The sequence below is a fragment of the Arachis hypogaea genome, chromosome 20 (assembly GCF_003086295.3).
Source record: "Arachis hypogaea cultivar Tifrunner chromosome 20, arahy.Tifrunner.gnm2.J5K5, whole genome shotgun sequence".
In the NCBI taxonomy this organism is placed as follows: Eukaryota; Viridiplantae; Streptophyta; class Magnoliopsida; order Fabales; family Fabaceae; genus Arachis; species Arachis hypogaea.
Window position 1 is genome coordinate 113,855,533 of NC_092055.1, and position 19,832 is coordinate 113,875,364.

Below are 19,832 nucleotides of genomic sequence, written 5' to 3' on the forward strand. Positions count from 1 at the left end.
GGCTAATTTTAATGACCACTTTAGAGTTTAACAGAGTTTACGTCGTAATATTTTCTCTTATGTTGCAAATAGTTGGTGTTTTTTTATCTTGAAGTGTTGGTATTCAATCCATGGTCTGACTATTGGCACACTCTTCGTTCAAAGATAAAGTCTAATGAGTTATATGTCATTATCCTGTTTAGTTGAAGATAAATATAGAAATTGAAATAAACAAAATTATTAAAATATTCTTACTAATAAAAAAATTAAAATTAGAATAAAATTCCCATTCGGTCATCCCACACGTTGAAAACAAAAGAAACAAAGAGAGAGCAGAGACTGAACGAAAAGATATGGAAGAAGAGGAAGAAAAGAGAGAAGAGGGGAGGGAGAGACGACGCGGATGGTAGGGGTGTTCGTGCAGTTTGGATCGGTTTTCCAGCATAGAATTTACAGATGAAAGATAGAATACCTAATAGCACAGATTTTGCTTAGTATGCCATTTTTGTACAGTGAAATCATATTAGATCATACATACAAGTGTTGATATCATTTAGTTCATAGTGTTGGATTTTAGATCCTCCAATTTCATAGGAAAATTTTAAGAAGAATTTAAACTTTATTATGGATTTTATATACCTAACAATACTATAATAGCAATGTTATTTTTTATTAGTGTTTTGCTCAAGCTCCAAATTATTCGATGTCATATTGGGTTTTTTGCCTGCCTTGAATTTTTCAAAGGAAAACGAAAATGGTCGTTAAATATATATATATATTTCTATCATATACTAATTTGATATAACTACATAAGACTTCACAAAAAGGGACCTAATCTTAAGATTTTTGATAGAAAAATAATAACCAATTAGAAATATTTTCCTGTGACAATAAATGTTGATTGGCACATAGTTTTCCTTTTCTGTTTTTTCCTTAAAAAAATCAAGTATTAATATGTGTTTGGTAAAATTTATTAATAAAATGTTTGTATTTAATTTTCAATTAAGAAAAATATGAAACAACTTCATACTAAGTTTTTGTTAAGCAAAACTTTTTATGTGTCTCATTAATAGAAGTAAGCAACTCTATAAGTCTGATTGTTAGAGAGAATTATTGCCTTTCAATCTTGATTAGTCAGATAATGTAACTATTTTACCAACTTATTTAAGGGTTTTAATAACTGGTAGAGGGAGAGGACGATTGAGAGGAGAGAGAGAGGGGAGATCGGTATAATTTTGTAACACGTCTCATAACAAATCCCTATAATAATATTAACATTACCAACTTCTAACACAGCATAATTCAATGTCAATTTGATAGAGTGACTACAACAGCCTCGTCGACATGAAGAATCTAATAACTTAACAAAGGCTTCTAAAAGGTTATACTGCAGACTATGATTCATGTCAAACTGGAGATAAAGTTGTGGCTACCAAAGTGCCAATCTCCCGTCAATAGAATCATTCCAGTTTCTTCATTCAGGTTTCTTTAAATTCAAACAGTTATCTGACGCTCGTTTAAACAAATCCTGAACTTGATTTAATTCCTTCTCTGAAATCAAGAAGCAGGCAAGAATGTTAGCTAACAACCTTGATCAAATTATAGAGCAATGCAAGTTTACCGAATAAACAAAAGAACAAGGGAAAAAAATGCTAAAGTAGCTTGAAACCAGTTCATTATTCAAAATCGTTGCATCTTATGTTATATAAATTGCACACATGGCTAACCATTCAAAACATCTAATTAGATACTTCTATTCAAGATTAAACAGTTTTTCTAAATATGAGTATGACCAAAATGTTGCTGTTCAATAAGGCCTCTAGTTAACAACTTTACTAGCTAGAGATCTCTCCTAATCATATCTTAGTAATCAACATTAATTTACATTTTAGTACGATCTGAATAGAAAATAAGCAGAAAACTCGGATGAAAAGATTGAAATTGGAGATAACCTGCAGCTTCGAGTTGCTTTTGTAGTTCTTGGCCTATAGCATCATTCTCAGCCTGTAATGTGAAGTACAAATATAAGCAGAATCCCAATGTAACAACTGATTCCCTCTTCAGATGAGGCTTTACATTATTAAGAAAAGCGAAAACCCTAAAATAATAATTAAAAAAAAAAAAAGATGAGACTGAAAAGCAGTTAGGTCGACACCTGTAGGTCAGCAATCCTTTTAATCTGCGCTTCTTCACCTCCCTCGGATATTGGAAGTGCCGCAACTAATGCATCAAACTGCAGAAAAGATACCAAAAACGTTTCAAGATTATAAGGAAGATTAGGGCAGCAAAGAAAACAAGAAGTAAGGAACCCTGTGCTTTAGCTAAAATGATGCATACCTGTTTAGCAGCCTTCACCAAACCAGCACTCATCAGCTTGGGCTGTTCAGAAAAGTTTGAGCCATCCTCCGTAGGATGAGGAGGTGGTTCAGGATAATGTGGTGAGAGCCGATTAGGAGGAGCATCCCTTTGCAAGGTCCCAATGGTATTGAAAGCAAGATGTGCAATCAAATTAACTTGTTCTTGTAATTGAGAAATTATATCCATTAAAACTGAAAATTCCTGGAGCAAAAGTTGAGACCTGGCAGAATCGAGCAGAGACAACCACCCACGCTGCAGTGCAGGCAGCAACAACCACGCACAGCTCGAGCACTCACTAGCGGAGGAGGGAGATGAGACGCAAGCACACGAGGCAGAGGATACGGCGAGAGGCACGGCGACGGCGGCGAGAGGCACGGCGACGGCGGCGAGCGTGCGGTGGCGGTGAATCTAGGTGAGCTGAGAGTGAGTAAGTGAGTGAGAGAGAGAGATGGGAGTGGGGTGGGTAGCTTCAGAACTAGGGTTTTTTTTTGTTAATTAAAAACGTCAAACGACGTCGTTTAGGAGCGGGGATTTAAAAAAAGATTCTAATAACCAAACCGGTCATCAAACCGTTTTAACTACTGATTTATTAATTTATTGGTTCAACTGATTTAAAAAATCGTTTTATAACAAATAAAAATATAAATACACACTGAAATATAATTATAGTTTAATATAAATTTTAAAATATTATTCAAATTAAAAGTATTACATAAATCACAATGTTATAATCTCATTCAAATACAAACTCAAAAGTCATAACAAAAAACAACCAAACATAAAATGCCAACATCTAAATTTGTCAACAACCAAACATAAACTGCCATATTTTATAAACATGGCGCAGAACCACCAAACAACTTCCACTATTCATCTACAAGGTACAATCCCATAACCATGCTATTAGTTATCAAATTAAAAAAATGAAAGTATAAAATATGTGTATAGATACATGGCTGCAATCACACTCCTCCACCATTCATATATGTTTGTGCATGTTTTCTGACATGATTGTAAATAGATTGAGAGGCAAGCAGTATGCAACTATTTGGGTTCTAAAATTGTATTTTATCTCCAATAAATAAATATTGATGCTGAATTATGTTCAAACTCAGTTCAACTTTTACTTTAGTCCTTACCTCCTTATTCCTTTAGTTCAATTCTTTAGTACTTCTACCAAATATAAAAAAAAAAGAAATAAAAAAAAGAAAAAAAAAGGGAAGAAAGAAGGATGCATAATCATTCATTTTTATTTTTAATAATTGCAAATATTTTAATTTTAAACAAAAAAAAGTGTACGGAATAATTCTAGTTTTGGGTGGCAAGTGGCAACCATTGATTTTGGGTTTTAGTTTCAAATATTCTGGCAAATTATTATGACCTTCACAACTGATAATTGTTCTGAACAACAATGTCCTTTTCAAGTGCTGGTTATTGCCAAACACATGAACTATCAATAGAGAAAAAACTGGGTTTAGTGAAAGTGACATTTCAACCATTTACTAGTGCTTCAAATTATTATGAGTTATGATTTGCCATGTAGAGAGATCCCATCATCCTTCCATCTATTAATTATTATTAATATATTAATAATAAATACAGTTATTAAAAGTTTTAGCTTCTAGTTCTTTACTCTTCCCTGCATTCCCGAACCATCAATAGCAATAAGCATTTAAGAACCATAAGATATTTTACCTAAAGTAGCACTCTAAAACTGTTTGAATTACAATCCAAATGGTATAAAGTTTAGAAAAATTTTCAAATGTTCTCACTATTACAGGCTTACAGCAACCCGCAGCAACCCATTGATCTCAACATAGATAATTAGACACAGTGATACACAATAAACAAAATCAACAGCAGAAAGGTTGGAATCAAGAATATCAGAATCAAATCACAGATTAACTGATTAACTAACAAACTAAAACCACACCACAATTACAGTTACAAAAATAAAAAATACCTTCGAGGGTAGGGCTGCGCGATGGAACAGAGCTGACGCCGCTGAAGGACTGGAGCGCGGTGGAACAGAGCTGGCGCGGCGGGACAGTGGCTGCGCGATGGAGACACGAGGCGCGGCGGGACAGTGGCTGTGCGATGGAGGCACGAGGCGCGGCGGGATAGTGGCTTCGAAGTTCAATCGGTGGCGGAGACCACGGTAGTGGGGAAGGCCGCTTCCAGAAGTTGCGACGGCGGCGATAACAGGGCGGTGGCTGGACGGAAGTGAGGGAATGAGGAAGGAGGAGTGAGTGGGTGAGGTCGTGAGGCATGAAACAAAACGACGCCGTTTGGGAAAATTTTGAAGAACGGCCGGGTCCCCGTTCGGTTCGACTGACCGGCTCCCGGTCGGTTCGGTGGTTCATCAGCGGTTCTCAAATTTGGCGGTTATAGTTTTTAACCGAAACCTCGTCGGTTCACGGTTCGACCGGACGGTTCGAACCGGTTTTCAGAACCTTGGTTTTTTGGCTTTTTCAACTATACATCTAACTGTAGAAACATTGGGGACTGGGGAGAGGGTGAAAAGAAATGGTTACTACTACTATGTTGTCTGTCCCGAACATGAGAACACTGGAAACAAGGTTGGGGGCAGGGTCTTACCTTGCTCAACCTTGTTTTTGGTGCAGCTGCAACTTCAATCCCACAGTTTCATTGTCAGTAGTATCATGTAAAATTCAAAAGCCTGCCACAGGACTTACTACCAAGAAAACGAAGCTTAATTCTTCAGACTCATTGAATCAAACAGTTGGTGGGCACAACAAGGAGAAGAAGAAAAGAGTGTTCTTTTTAGATGTTAATCCACTCTGTTACGAAGGAAGCAAACCTAGCTTGCACTCTTTTCTTCGATGGCTCTCTCTTTTCCTCTCCCAAGTCAGCCTTACTGACCCTGTCATTGCTGTAAGACTCTGTAACATTCTCTTTCTGCCTTAAATTTTGGTTCTGCTGTTGCCCCCATGAATTGAATTGATTATGGTTTGTTTCAATATTTGTATATAAGGTTAAAACTACTTGACAAATTTCGTTAATCCAATTGTGATAACCCTTTGAGATTTATCTCATGATTAAGCAGGTTGTTGACGGAGAAAGAGGTAGTGAGCATCGTAGACAATTACTACCTTCTTATAAAGCACAGAGAACAAAGTTCATGAGACACTTATCATCTTCACAGAGACTTTCAAAAGGCTATGTTGGCAAGTCCTATCAAGTTATCAGCGATGTTCTTCGAAAATGCAATGTGCCTGTGAGTTTTTATTCTCATGAACAATATGCTTTGTGTCTATATATGCCTTAGTATTTGATTATTTACTTTACTTTGATTCAATCACATTATTCATTAGTGCAAGATGAAAGCATGCAGATTATAAAAGTCGATGGCCATGAAGCCGATGATGTTGTGGCTACACTTGCAGGACAAGTTCTCGATAAAGGATTTCGAGTGGTGATAGCCTCCCCTGATAAGGATTTCAAACAGCTTATCTCTGAAGATGTGCAAATAGTTATGCCATTGCCGGAGTTAAGAAGGTGGTCTTTCTACACCCTGAAGCACTACAAAGATCAGTATAATTGTGACCCCCAATCTGATCTGAGTCTTAGTGAGTACAACATACACCTAGCCATCGTTTGATATGTTTGACATATATATTCATTGACAATATGTGAAGTTCTTGTAACTGGTGATAAATCTTAATGTCATTATGTCTAATATTGTTATTAATGTGTGCTCTCGCTTTGTAGGATGTATTGTAGGTGATGAAGTAGATGGTGTTCCTGGTATCCAACATGTGGTCCCTAGTTTTGGTCGAAAGACTGCTGTAAAACTTATTAAGAAGCATGGATCATTGGAAAATTTATTAGGTGCAGCTGCAATAAGGACTGTGGGCAAACCATATGCACAAGATGCCCTTACAAAGTATGCCGATTACTTACGCCGAAACTATCAAGTTCTTGCCTTGAAAAGGTGCCACTGCTGTTTCCTTCTAAATCTTTTGTTCACGTTGGATTGTTGCTTTCTTGGTTTGAATGATAAGGATAATTCTTGCAAATGCATCCTCTCCTCCTATCTTCAAACATCCTCACTTTCTTCCTTTTTGACAACCAAAGATCACGTTTTGTAACAGAGATGTAAATGTTCAACTTTTGGAAGAGTGGTTAGTTGACAGAAACACAAACAATGATAAAATTGCACTATCCACCTTTTTGAAATATTTGGAAGGAAGTAAAGAGTGACTCACAATGACTGACTCAACGGTTGAATCCTTATAGGTATGTGCTTCAGAATATCTACCTTCAGATTCATATTTTTCCTTACTCTGGGCCAAAGAATTGGTTTATGGTAGTATTAATATTATTCACTTTTGCACTAGTAGATATATATAACATAACAAAATTACTGAGACATATAAGGTTTTACTAATAATTGAATGTGACACCTATGTTTCGCAGAAGAATTGGCATGCCAAAAATTTTATGTTGCATAGTTAGAGGGACTCCAATCTATGCAAATGAGATCAAAGCTGTGTTAAGCTAGCAAAGGACCAGCTAAACCTGAGTAGAGAAAGATTGAGTCACATTGTCTCGCACAAGATTGATCCTTGTCACCATATCAATGAACAATATTCAAGTAATAGGGAAGAATTTGAGGCTATTATTTAGGCAACACTAAACAATAAACATGATTCATTGAAGAGTCGAGACATTTCAATTTTCAGTGGGTATTACATGTTTCTCAATTTACTTGTGAAATTGCTTTAATTACCTTTGTATTTGCATTTTGTTGACAAAGATTTTCGCGAAGATCCTTTTATTTGTTATAAAACATAAAGAATTTCATTAGCAGCAAGATCCTTTTCGAAGCAATGACACCAATGTGTTCAAACACTTCACTTACCCTGTGCTTGGAAGATCAATTTTTCTAATGAGAAATTTGGAGGATAAAGAAATGTCTCTACCATGAATTGATTTGTGATTAATAACAATAACAATAGATCTGTGATATGTACCTTAAAAACAAATAACAAAGATTGGTGTTTACAAAAGTGAAATAAAATCACAAGACATTCGACCTGAATCGACTCATTTGAATTTCATTACCAAAACTACATAATTACTATAATATTCGTAATATATAATTAAAAATCATTATTGTATCTTTGTAAAATCACGATCTAAGAAAATTATTATGTCCTCTCATTTGGTAGACAGAGTCAATATATATGACACTAAATTTTATTCTCGAATTAACCCTGTGGCAGGATTTGAATCATTGCAAGATGGATAAAAATTTGTACATCAATTGGTTCTATAAGGTAATAGACTGCTAGAGAAATTGTGTCCATACAACAAGGAAAATAAGGACTAAACAAAACTGTTCAGCAGGCTGGACTGAACTCTAAAGTTGGGCGGATCATTTCCCATACTGAGAATTGTGAAGCAGAATGAGCTTCAATCCACTTGCAGCACCCTTTGATGACTTCCTCACCGGCAGACGACAGTACTTCTCCCTCAAAACATGATCATCCTGACAAGACCAAGTCTGCCCTCGAGGAGAGCTGTTGGTCCATAGGAACCTCTCTGAGAATGGATTCACCAGGCTCGCGCGAAATTCCTGCGCTGATTCACAGAGCAACCCCTGCAGTAACAATCATAGAGAATTTCATCCAAGAGAGTTTGGAAAATGAAGACAACCATGATTGCAAATATGAAAAGTGTATACTATACCTCTGCCATGCTTTTGATCTTCAAAGTGACATCCTCACTAAGCAGGACAAGTTGTCCATCATTTTGCCTTCTTTTATATGCAAGAGCAAAGTCAAGGATTTGATCTTCTGCCGTCGGTGAAGCAATTTCCATAATCGCAGCAGGAAAAGTCCAACTCTCTTCATTAAACTGAGTTTGAGGAGAAGCAGGTGGGGTAGGAGCAATCAACCTTTCTTCTTCCATTGAGCTTTGGACATGAATCCACCATCTTGTCTTCAACATACAGTCCTCAATCCATTCTAGTGCCAAGGAAGCGCCTGAGTTTCTTTTAAAAACGGAGTACTGTCTCTTCTTACTGTCCAGCTCCCTTATGACTGAATATTACAGAACGACAACCATATTTATGAGGATTGAAAAACAGCAAAATTTGAAGCAGTTAGTGAGGCAAAAATCTTGACAAAAATATATTACCCGATCTTGGGACGATTAATTGAGTTCCCTTGAGACCTTGTAAAAGCTGTAGAGCATTCCTTGATTCCTTGTTCATAAGAGTTGCAGTGTCCACAACCATATCCCAGCTCCTCTTTTGGTCCAAGCAAATATCCTGTTAATGCAACAGATGTGTAAGCATTCACTAAAATATATTTTTTTAATCAATCATAATAAGCATAAATGGATTATTCTCCTTATGTCTACTTACCGAATGGTTGATGTGCATGTCAAAAATTCGTCCATCCTTACCAACATCAATGCCTTTTGCAGCAGAAACAGGACAGGTGGTCCCTCCTGCATCTATTAGAAGTTGGAAGGGCACCCTTGCCACTCTGTTATCCAGTGTCATAGTATCTGTTGCCAGCTCAATATGATTGCCAAAGGGTTTTCTTCGCGACTTCGGTTCTTGGGCTAGTTTTGGAGTTGCGTTCTCTTTCTTTGAAGCGGCCATTATCTTTCTATTTGAACTTTTTGAGCACTGTGCCAACTCAAGACTGCCAAAAGGCTTTCTTCGTGATTTGTGCTCTGGGGCTACTTTTGGAGCTTCATTCTCTGTGTGTGAAGAGGGAATTATATTTTCATCTGGATAGATGTTGGCACTAAACAGGCTCTCTGAATTTTGTGAACATTGAGCTTTGGAACATTTAGTTTCTTCGAGAATACTCTTCTTTGCCAGATGATGCAGTCTAAGAGTATTTGGGCTGAGATTTTCCTGATCTGGAGCAAATAATTCTTCTTTCACCCCATCCAAAACAGAGAAAAGATCCTTCTGCGACCTTTGAGACTTGGAAGGCTTAACTTCTTCAAGCATGCCCATCTTTTTGGAGCATAGCAATTGAAGGGTATTTGGACTGAAGTTTTCCTTATCTGGAGTGAAGACTTCATCATCATTGTCTTCTTCCTCATCAGCACTAGCCTTGCTCCTTGATGCACTCTTGCTGGTTTGAATTTGGGGAGCATTGGCAGCTTTACCCCTTCTTGACCAAATATTACTATTTGTTGATTTTTTAGCCATTGCTTCTTTGCAACTTCCAAAGGTTTCCATATTATATTGGAGGGTCTTGTTATTCCTAATACTCAGAACAGTTTCTGAAGCCATTGACAAATTCTCCGACCCTAGCTGAAGTGACGAGGAGCAGATACCAGCAGTGTATTTGTTTCCAATATCTTCAAGTATCTCATCCAGTGAGAACTCTTCACCACATGGATCTTGTTTCTCTCCATCAGGTAGTGAATCCACACCAACTTCTTCAACTTCGATGTGTTTACAATTCGTATAAGGAATTACTTCCTCAACTGACCTGCATGTGTCGTCGTAACTGCACACTCCTCCTCCAGCAGATAAAATGTCAGTAACCTTTCCAGTATCTTTGGCTGTACACTCATACTCAGATTCTGTATGTACTATACCCTCGGCTACACATTCTTCCCCGAAAGATGCAGGATCAGTATTAAAAAGCAAGCAGGACCACTGGTTTTCACAGGACGACAATTGAGAAGGAATTTTGCCAGGTGGAGTGTAGAATCCCTGCATCTCAGTTCCCTGGCCAACAACTTTCACAGCTTTCATATCAGGTGGTGAATGAACCTCGATTATAGAGTCAGAGAGTTTATTTTCAACAGCAGAGCTTGGAAATCCAATCATTTCATCTCTGCATTGACTCTTCATTTCTTCCAACACAGGGGATGCGGCTAGAATGTCATTTTCTTTGGTAACTCCGAAATTCTCATCAAGGAATAAAGAGGAGATACACTTGAGAATTGAATCCACTGACTGAATTTCATCCTCTTCAACAGGAATACAATTCTTCAACATCTACAAAAATGCAGCAACATAAACTTCCAACAAGGATAAAAAAGACAAAGCAAGCCTTATTCCATAACACAAAGCAATGTTTACAAGGCTCAAAACAAGAGTGTGACACATGATATAATAAAAATTGCTAACAAAACCATAAAGAAATAAGCATACAGCAAGCAGAATATCACAAATAATTCTACCTGTTTTCCCTCCTCTTCCTCTTCTTGTTGTTCTTCCTCTGGAACCGCCTCAAGCTGGGACAGAAATAGGTTTTCCATATCATAGGCACGGTTAATGGGAATCCAATGTAGACGATAAACCCTGCTGGAAACCCCGATCTTGAGCGTGTCACCTGCCTTCATCTCCACGCTAGCTCCAGCTTCCACCTTCTTCCCAGAAACCCATGTCCCGTGAACTGCAAATAAAACGGAAAAGAGAGACCTGCCATCAAGCTTCTTCCAACGGATAAAAAGAAAAACAAAAAGACGAGATTAAGGAGTACCGGAAGATAAATCTTGAACGAAGAGAGATTGAGAGGAGGGTTTGGAGCGGATTTGGAGGTGGAATCGGCTGATGCTGGGGTGAGTGAGCATGAGATCGCAATCAGGGTGGCGACCAACCATCAGAACATCTTCGTGAGAGCTTCTTGAGGCTGACGGTGACGGGGGCTTGTTGACAATGAAGATGTTCTTCAGGATCGTGTTGTTCTTCAGCACTGTGAAAACTGGGATCTTTACCTCCTCATCTTCTTCAGCTTTTGATTTGGAAGCCATTCCTTCTTCTTTGACGGAAAGGGAAATGGGAGTAGACAAGAATGGGGGAATAGAGGGTTTTTGAATTTGATTTTTTAAATTACTCGACCGTTGAAGCTTCAAACGGCTATTGGCCAAATGCACGCGTTACACAATGATGATATAGACTGCAATTATTAGGCTATGGGAGATTGCGGATTTTAAAATTGTTCCTATATTTCAATAACAATTTCATTATTCTTTCGAGCATAACCAAATGCAATTATGCACATAAAAGGATTGAGCTGGTAGATCTTCTTCACTGAATCGCGAGTTGCTTGACTGTACAATTTAAACATGAACGAATTTTCACTCAAAAAACTAAAAGAAAAATTCTCAAGCATGCTTCGTATGACCGTCAAAATGTTCTTATACACCAACACACCATTACAAATTTACATACAGCATTTGTCCTACTCTTTTGATATCCCAAAAATTTTAAGAGCCAACCAATAGTCAAATTCCAGACGAAGTTTACACGGCACCAGTATTGAAGAAAAATAAGTGAACGGCTCTCAACAAGGAAACAAAAATAAATAAATAAATAAATAAAGGAAATAGTTCTCGTCCTTGATTATCCATGGTTATGATGAACACGAGCTAAAAGGGGTAAAATTATACCCCCACTTCCCCTTTGAATAGTGTAGTAAGTATACATGAAAAGGTATATTACAATGATAAGAAAAACAACAACAAAAAATCCATCTCTACGACCATGTAATCTGATCTCCTCACTGAGACGAAATTCCTTAGAGTTTAATCCGGAAGGAAAAAAAAGATAGTATGAACAACTATTCCTCCTTATTACGAGCAATGCTTGCACGATGTCTTAGTTCAGCTCTTTTCCACCTAACAATCAAGTAACACAAGGAGAAGAGTGTGTTGATCTGCTAGAGACAAGATACTTCAAGTTAATGTATTGAATAAGAAAAGAGGACCATCATTTAAATGAGTTACATGATGGAAAATACTAACCAGAATTATCATAGCAATGACAAGAAGGGGTCCCGACCAAAGAACTGAGATAAATAGTCCATTTGGATCAAAATAGTTTTGACTAGAGAAGCTTTTCGAGTTCATCCTCAGAACAGTGTTAAGCCTCTCAGCGAGATATACACTGGCCACTGCATTAGAACATTCTCTCGGTAAGAAAAGATACATAAAGACGAGAAATTCAGGAATATCTTCAAGACTGCCATTCAACTGCACAAAGAGATGTGTCAATGAATATAATAAAGATGTTTAAATGGTATTACAAATCCCGGAGAAATTCATTGATATCTTCAAGATTTAGTGACTTCCAATGATTCACCTACTTAACAACTTGTTACAAAATTGTCATACTCCCATGTCCTAAACACATTGCTGCATTCTAGCTACATTCATTTTGTAAATCAAAAAATCAAAACGATATTTCATATCAGCATCTCTCACCAGTGGTTACTAGTTAAGATCATCCTAAACAAATATATCTAGTTCCGTAGGCCCTCTTCCTTATGTGACAAGTTTAGAAATGTTCACAATGATCAAATCAAATACGACAAGAGAGAAAAAGGATTTGCACACATGAATTCAAAAATCAAAATCAAAATGAAAACAGGAATCTGAAAACTTCACATAAAAATTGCATATTATGAAGAGGAAAGAAGCTATAGCTAACTACATGAAAAGTAACAGATCATATTCATACATGTGAGAAGGAACAAACACATCTGGAAGTTAGTTTTCCTCCTGGTGATGATAGTCACAAGAAGCAACACTATGTGGAACCCACCCAAACCAATCAACCATGGTTCCTGAAACACAACCAACCAACCGTCTTAACTAACTGGATAGAAATAATAACAGAATTAACAAATCCATATTTCACATTATTACATGACCCTTATGTGATTTTAGCTAGAGTATGGTTAGCAATTAATAACATATTGTTAGATGATTATCGGATTGATTAGTTAAGCTATTCTTGTAATGAACTTGTTAGTCATAGCCAATATAAATAGCGAGGCAACTAACAGAATCAGTTTCAGATTGCCAATTTCACTTCATTCATTTTTTCATCTTTCTTTCTTACTGTGTTTTCTGAAAACATCTCTTTTCTCTCTTCCTCTTACAACTTCCCACATTCTTAACACACATTATTAATTAATCAACACGCAAATCCACACAGATTTAGAATTCAATTGTGAATTAACTTACCTTCCAATCAATGGCGTGGAAGAAGCCGATGAAGTTATCGTAGGCGGGGAGGAGGCCGGCACGAAACTCGGAAGACAGCTTCTGGACGAGATCCGCCATGAGATCCATGTGCTCCTCCACTGCAGATTTCACCTCCTCCATTCTAACTAACTTCAAAGCTATCTGTGAAATCGTTGAATCTGCATTACAATTTGGAACTATAACAATTAGAATCAACGACAGCAACAACCGCAACTGAAGCTAGACTCTTCTCGTGAATCTTCGCCAAATCCCCCAACCTTCTCCAGCTTCTCATTGTGGGCCCGTAAATGGGCTGGGCCCAATATAAATTTTGGTAACCGAAACAAGACTAAAAGAAGGCATGCTTTGTCATGGACCCCAATAATAAAGTGTGAATAAATATAAAAGAGAAGGTGTTTGCTACGGTACGATGATAAATTTATACGTACCGATACGTTTAAAATATGGACAAATAATAATAAGACGTGTGGAATTTATTTTTCATGTCAGCATTTAATTTTTTTTTTTAAATATATAGTATATCACCACTTTTACTAAAACACCTTTTTAATTAAATAAAAATAAAAAACATTTATTTATTTAATTTTATAAAAAGACTTAAACATTCTTCCTTTATTTGATTAGACAAAAATATCCTTTTAAATTAATCAAATTTTAAAATTCAATTAATTCTAATTTTATAGTTTCAAATAATTAAAATAATAAAACAAAAACATATTAAAAAAATAAAAATCAAAATTATTCTTCATCTGTGTTAAACATATTAAAAAAACAAAAAATTAAAATTGTTCTTCGTTTGGGTTCAAAAACCTTCTAATTCACGCCTCTGAAGAGATATGAGGGGTTTGATCTAAGGTTTTTCGATTTTGTCGTTGGTCTCTCTTTAGCAGTCCATGCCGATTGTTCGAATCTAGGGTTTTCAATTTTTGCTGTTGTGGGAAAACTCGACCTCGAATTGATGTTTCTTTCCAGAGAGAATTGTGGGATCAATGAAGATGGAGAAATATTATGCATGGGTCCGGTCCTGAGGAGTGGAAACACAGCCGGCACATGTGGCCTGTACCTTCCAACGCCACCGCTGTAGCCCCTGATTCTTCACCGTCTGAATATATATGCAAAGACAGAGAGAGAGGATAGGAAGAGGAGAGAAGAAGATGAAGAAAATTGAAACCTTCAAAGACTTGAATGAGAAGGTTTCTGAAACCAGACGAAGAATAATTTTAGTTTTTTGTTTTTTTAATATGTTTAACACAGATGAATAATAATTTTAATTTTTTGTTTTTTTAATATGTTTTTGTTTTATTGTTTCAATTATTTGAAATTATAAAATTAGGATTAATTGAAATTTAAAATTTGATTAATTTAAAAGAGTATTTTTGTCTAATCAAATAAAGGAAGGATATTTAAGTTTTTTTATAAAATTAAATAAATACATTTTTTTATTTTTATTTAATTAAAAGGGTGTTTTAGTAAAAGTGGTGATATACTATATATTTAAAAAAGAAAAAATTAAATACTGACGTGGAAAATAAATTCCACATATCTTATTGTTATTTGTCTATATTTTAAACGTATCGGTACATATGAATTTATCATCGTACCATAGCAAACACCGAAAGGGAAACTATTTAAGGGTAGAAGATCATATTTTAGGAAAGTTTTCAAATGGTCCAGAGCACTTTTTTGGAACTCTCATGTTCCATGTAAAGTGTCCATTGAATTTAATAATTAATTAAACAAAGGGTTGTGATTTTCTATGTAACATGTGTTTATAATGGAAAGCATTGTGAGGTGTGTATCAAATTTTGCGTTTCACGAGGTATGATTTATGGAAATTACATCCTGCTGCCTCTTGACACAAGCTTCTCTTGTTGGTGGCGTGGCTTGGTGGCTTAGTCGTTCGTTTTTTGGATGGCTTACCTTATGTTTTCCATTTTTTTTTGTCATGACCTTTTGTTTTGGTTGCTGATTTCTTTATTGAACGGTTAATAGACATTTTTGGTACATGATTTTTCTTATATTAATTTAAGGATAATGAATAATTTTTAAGTGCATCATTTTTGTATGATTTTTGGCTAGCATTATTTTATGAGATTACAAACTCTGAAACCATAATTGTTAAATTTACAGTCTTTTTTATTTTTTTTTTTTGGTTTATTATTTAGGCTGAGAAATCCGACTCACAGATAACAAATGGAACTAAGTCTTATACATCTATTTAGTATTAATATAGTATAGTAAAAAAACGTGCCACATTCTCTTTTCTTTATAAAGTAGTATTTTTGATTTTTTATATTTGGAACAAATTTTAATTTAGTCTTTAACATTTTAAATACTATTTTCATTTCAAAAAATTTTAAACAGATTTAATATAGTCTTACTATTAAATTTAACACTAATAGTTAATAAAATGACTGATATAGACGTTAATAATATTACTAATTAAGTCATATCTTTTTCTATATATTAAAAAAATATATATAGTCAAAATCTTTTTATAACATTTTTCTCATTTTTTTGGTACAAAATTTTAAATCTTAATAATCAATTATGAACGCTTCAAAATCAAAAGAAAAATTTTTTATATTAGTGACGGTTGGTGGATCGATATTACTTATATACTGAAATCGAATGTTATTGGCTATTCAATATGCGAATTGTTTGTGTCAAATTTAATGGTAGGACAACATTAAACCTGCTTAAATATTTTTTGGGATTGAAATAGGAGATTTAAATTTTTTTTTATTGAAGTATGACGTTTGAAACGTTAAGGACCAAATTAGGATTTGGCCAAAACATTGAGAACCAAAATAATATTTTATCCCATTAAATAAACTAAATAAGGTTCTCTTGGAGAAAATAATATTTGATCCCATTAATAACTTTTTTCATGTTTATTTGTACTGAACAATTCAAATAAAATTTATTAAAATTTTTAATTTTTTATTCTTTTTTAATACTAATTTTTTTTGCTTGAATACTAATTTAAATGTGTTGGTTTTTATAAAAATAATGTGTTAATTTCAAATGAACAATTTTAAATTATATCGATTTTTTTAGAAATTAATAATTTTTTGTTCGTGTATGTTACTAATCTAAAATAATGTTTAAAATTTTAAACTTAACTAAAACAAAAAAAAAGATACGAAAATTTAGTGCAACTATAAATATGGAGAATCGAAGAAGGTAGAAACCGTATGTGAATAGTATAAAGTTATTGATAATTATTTAAATTATCAAATGAATAAAAAAATATGGTTATTAAAAAATGTTATATGAATCTCCCCAATCACTTCTCTAAGTAAATCGAATGACCTAGACTAGATTTAGCTCTCTATATAAATCTAATCACCCTGTTTTGATTTATGCATGTGTAAATCTAATCACTATGTTTAGATTTACTAGGATAGCATGCACGCATGCATAAATTGAAACAACCTGATTAGATTTACTAGGATAACATGCAAATATGTATAAATCGAACTAGACTGTTTTGATTTATATAGAAAGCTAAATCTAGTCTGACTCATTTAATTTACATAGAGATGTGATTAGGGTGATTCACGTTGCATTTATGTGATTATATTTCTGCAATAGTCCGACTTGTATATAATTTTAATACTTATTATGCTTTTTTTAATTTAAAAAAAATAAAAAAGTTAATATCTCTATGTGTTATATACTTATATATAATATTTTAGATAAATTATTTTTTAAAATATTTTGATAAAAAATATATTATTGTTACGTTGGGTAACCAGAGATTGATGGGCTAGACTCATAAGGTTGGCCCAATCGGGTGAATGAGGAGGCTTTTGATCCGACTCCCGGTCAAGAGTCCTCGTCCGACTTATGTATGTGCAAGGGAAGGGGGGTGGTACCTGGAAAGACACTCCGATGCCTAAGTCAGCAATGGTCTAAGCAAGTTTAAGAGTATGGGACTTCTAATTACCTGAGGATTGTCAGTGTACTTATAATGGTAAACCCATAACTACCGTTGGGATGGTTCCACCTTTTAAGGAGGATAACCGTCCCTTTATCTTAGGGAGGTTGAGATTTGACTTGGGGAGTGGGTTGAAAGATTTTAGAGACAGTTACTTATTTGAATGAGTGTTATCTGTCCGTTAACACTCTTTACCGACTTCCTAGCGTTGGAACCGACCTCCTATGCGAATGTCAGTTGCGGGGGAAGGCCAACCTTACTGATGGGGCCTTCTTAAGGTGTTTGGGTCTGGGCCTGGACATTGGGTTAGGGTATGAACAATTATATAATAATATTTTTAACAAAAGTAATTAGTTAATAAATTTTGAATATAACAATCTAATTATTTGTCAAGTAATATAAAATAATTTTTTAAGAGTAAAGTATCGTTTTTGTCCCTAACATTTCAATCGTCCTATTTAAGTTCCTAACGTTTTAAAACTGACTCAATGTTGTCCTGCCGTTAGGGATCCGTTAACAGAATTGATAGCGGGATAAAATTGAGACATTTTTGAAACGATAGGGACTTAAATATGACGAAAACGTTGGGGACAAAAATAATACATAGAAATAAATTTTAATTTTATCCTTTAATAATATCAATTTTTTACTATACATAGTATTCAATTATTTTTTAATCACATCTAAGTAAATTATACTTAATCATATTACTTTCATTTTAAATAAATTAATTTTTTTTATAATTTTACTCTTAAAGATTTTTAGTTATCATGAAATGTTTGTAGAATGACTAGTATATAAACTTGCAGAAAAGAAAAAAATAATATATATATATATATATATATATATATATATATATATATATAAAATATAAATTATACCTTTTGTCTTTAATGTATCAAAATTCTTTAAAATTATAAAAAAATAATTTAAAATAAAAGTAATGTGATTAAATGTAATTTATTTAGATGTAATTATAAAATAATTGAATACTATATACAGTAAAAAATTAATATTATTGAAAGATAAAATTAAATTAAAATTTATTTTTGTATATCGTTTTTGTCCCTAACGTTTTCGTCCTATTTAAGTCCCTAACGTTTCAAAATCGTCTCAATTTTGTTCCGCCGTCAATTCTGTTAATGGATCCCTAACGGCATGACAACATTAAGTCAATTTTGAAACGTTAGGGACTTAAATAGGACGATTGAAATGTTAGGGACAACTTTGGGACTTACCCCAAACGTTGAGGACAAAAACAATACTTTTGGGGGATTGTTTTACATGAAAACGACAACGTTTAAAATTTTTACAAACAAAATAAATATCACTACCGGGTCTGGGTTCTTTATTATTTAGTAATCCAAGTCCATCTAATATGTTTCTTGGGTTGGTAAATAAATGGCCCATCAGCTTCCAGCCATTAGAGCCATACATTCTGACCTCAGTTTTCTATTAGCTTCAACCATGAAGCACAAAGCCAGTCTGTCATTTTCATAATTTTACTATATAACTAAGGACATTTTAGACTTTTTATTCATCACTATATGATAAGGATTTGACTGCTAATCAGATTGTACTTGCTATATTGCTGTACCAAAAAAGTGATTGGTACATGTGAAAGTTTTCCCATACTTTATCCTCTAAAGTAAAATTCAAACTTTAGAGGATTCAAATTCGAACTATATAATATAGGAAGCTTTTCACCTGTTCCAGTGTACTTTTTGGAATATGACTATTCTATTATTTGTAACCAACCAAATTTAATATAAAAAAAATACAAATGGTCTAGATTTAAGAAAAGAAAATTTTGTGGACATTTACAAAGAAATTGTTTGGTAGGCATGCAACCCTTACATCCTTTAGACAGTTTAATTGATTTGAAAATGGCTCTTTTATCCAAATTAGCTTCAAGTTAGTTTGAGTAGATATATTTAAAACTGCATCATTGGGCGAGTTAGATTTTGTAAAATTTTTATTCTTTTATAAAAAATGAGCTTACATATTTGCAATAGAAAATAATACTTTACTAGGTAAGTGTTATTAATTTGTTTTATTGAAAAAAATGATATATTAACTGGAATTGTCACTAAATATATTTTTAATTTAATTAATTGAATGTAAAATAAGTTAAAAATATATATTTTTTAAATGACTAGAATAATAAATAGGACAATTTTAATACTAATATAAACTAAATTTAATTGCTCAAGTAAGCACTACTATAATAATATTAATAAAAATTTGTACAAGAATAATATTACTTATATTTTAATTTTATCAACTAAACTCATTTTAAAGTATAAGTATTAAATTTAATGTGCTAGATTTTTAAGGATAAAATAGAATTTCATAACAAATTAATTTTATCTATATTCATTAATTAAAGAAATAAATTTATTAAAATCTTTTTCAAAAAATTAATTAATGATAAATCTTAGGAAAAAAGTTAATCTCATCATTCTTGTTAACTAAATTATGATATAGGATAATAGTATAGATAGTTTCATGAGCAAAACTTATTAAGAATAACTTAGAAATTGACAATAGATAA

At 33.9% G+C, this 19,832-nt stretch overlaps 4 protein-coding genes across 6 annotated transcripts; 1 reads left to right on the forward strand and 3 right to left on the reverse strand.

Annotated features, from left to right (window-relative positions):
• Positions 1 to 1,229: 1,229 nt before the first annotated feature.
• LOC112784421 (mediator of RNA polymerase II transcription subunit 21) lies at positions 1,230 to 3,471 on the reverse strand. Its single transcript, XM_025827618.3, has 4 exons — positions 2,317 to 3,471; positions 2,135 to 2,212; positions 1,932 to 1,983; positions 1,230 to 1,530 (listed from the first exon to the last, which is right to left on the reverse strand). Exons 1-4 carry the CDS (start codon positions 2,521 to 2,523, stop codon positions 1,454 to 1,456), a joined length of 414 nt encoding a protein of 137 aa, XP_025683403.1. The 5' UTR covers positions 2,524 to 3,471; the 3' UTR covers positions 1,230 to 1,453.
• Positions 3,472 to 3,889: 418 nt separating this feature from the next.
• Positions 3,890 to 7,174, forward strand: LOC112782885 (uncharacterized). The gene is made up of 6 exons (XM_025825537.3): positions 3,890 to 5,232; positions 5,405 to 5,575; positions 5,693 to 5,927; positions 6,070 to 6,292; positions 6,453 to 6,597; positions 6,778 to 7,174. Exons 1-5 carry the CDS (start codon positions 4,864 to 4,866, stop codon positions 6,559 to 6,561), a joined length of 1,107 nt encoding a protein of 368 aa, XP_025681322.1. The 5' UTR covers positions 3,890 to 4,863; the 3' UTR covers positions 6,562 to 6,597; positions 6,778 to 7,174.
• A 350-nt stretch (positions 7,175 to 7,524) lies between these two features.
• LOC112782884 (uncharacterized) lies at positions 7,525 to 11,346 on the reverse strand. Its single transcript, XM_025825535.3, has 6 exons — positions 10,827 to 11,346; positions 10,525 to 10,739; positions 8,732 to 10,339; positions 8,503 to 8,635; positions 8,053 to 8,405; positions 7,525 to 7,963 (listed from the first exon to the last, which is right to left on the reverse strand). Exons 1-6 carry the CDS (start codon positions 11,095 to 11,097, stop codon positions 7,739 to 7,741), a joined length of 2,805 nt encoding a protein of 934 aa, XP_025681320.1. The 5' UTR covers positions 11,098 to 11,346; the 3' UTR covers positions 7,525 to 7,738.
• Positions 11,347 to 11,664: 318 nt separating this feature from the next.
• Positions 11,665 to 14,540, reverse strand: LOC112782886 (uncharacterized). Of its 3 annotated transcripts, none has more exons than XM_025825540.3 (4): positions 13,315 to 14,540; positions 12,806 to 12,911; positions 12,091 to 12,239; positions 11,665 to 12,002 (listed from the first exon to the last, which is right to left on the reverse strand). In XM_025825540.3, the coding sequence occupies exons 1-4, from the start codon at positions 13,453 to 13,455 to the stop codon at positions 11,907 to 11,909; spliced, it is 492 nt and encodes a 163-aa protein (XP_025681325.1). In that variant the 5' UTR covers positions 13,456 to 14,540; the 3' UTR covers positions 11,665 to 11,906. The 3 variants fall into 3 exon arrangements, with proteins under 3 accessions (XP_025681325.1, XP_025681326.1, XP_025681324.1); XM_025825541.3 differs by having other exon boundaries at positions 11,665 to 11,964; positions 13,315 to 14,491; XM_025825539.3 differs by having other exon boundaries at positions 11,665 to 12,005; positions 13,315 to 13,670.
• Between the last annotated feature and the right edge of the window lie 5,292 nt (positions 14,541 to 19,832).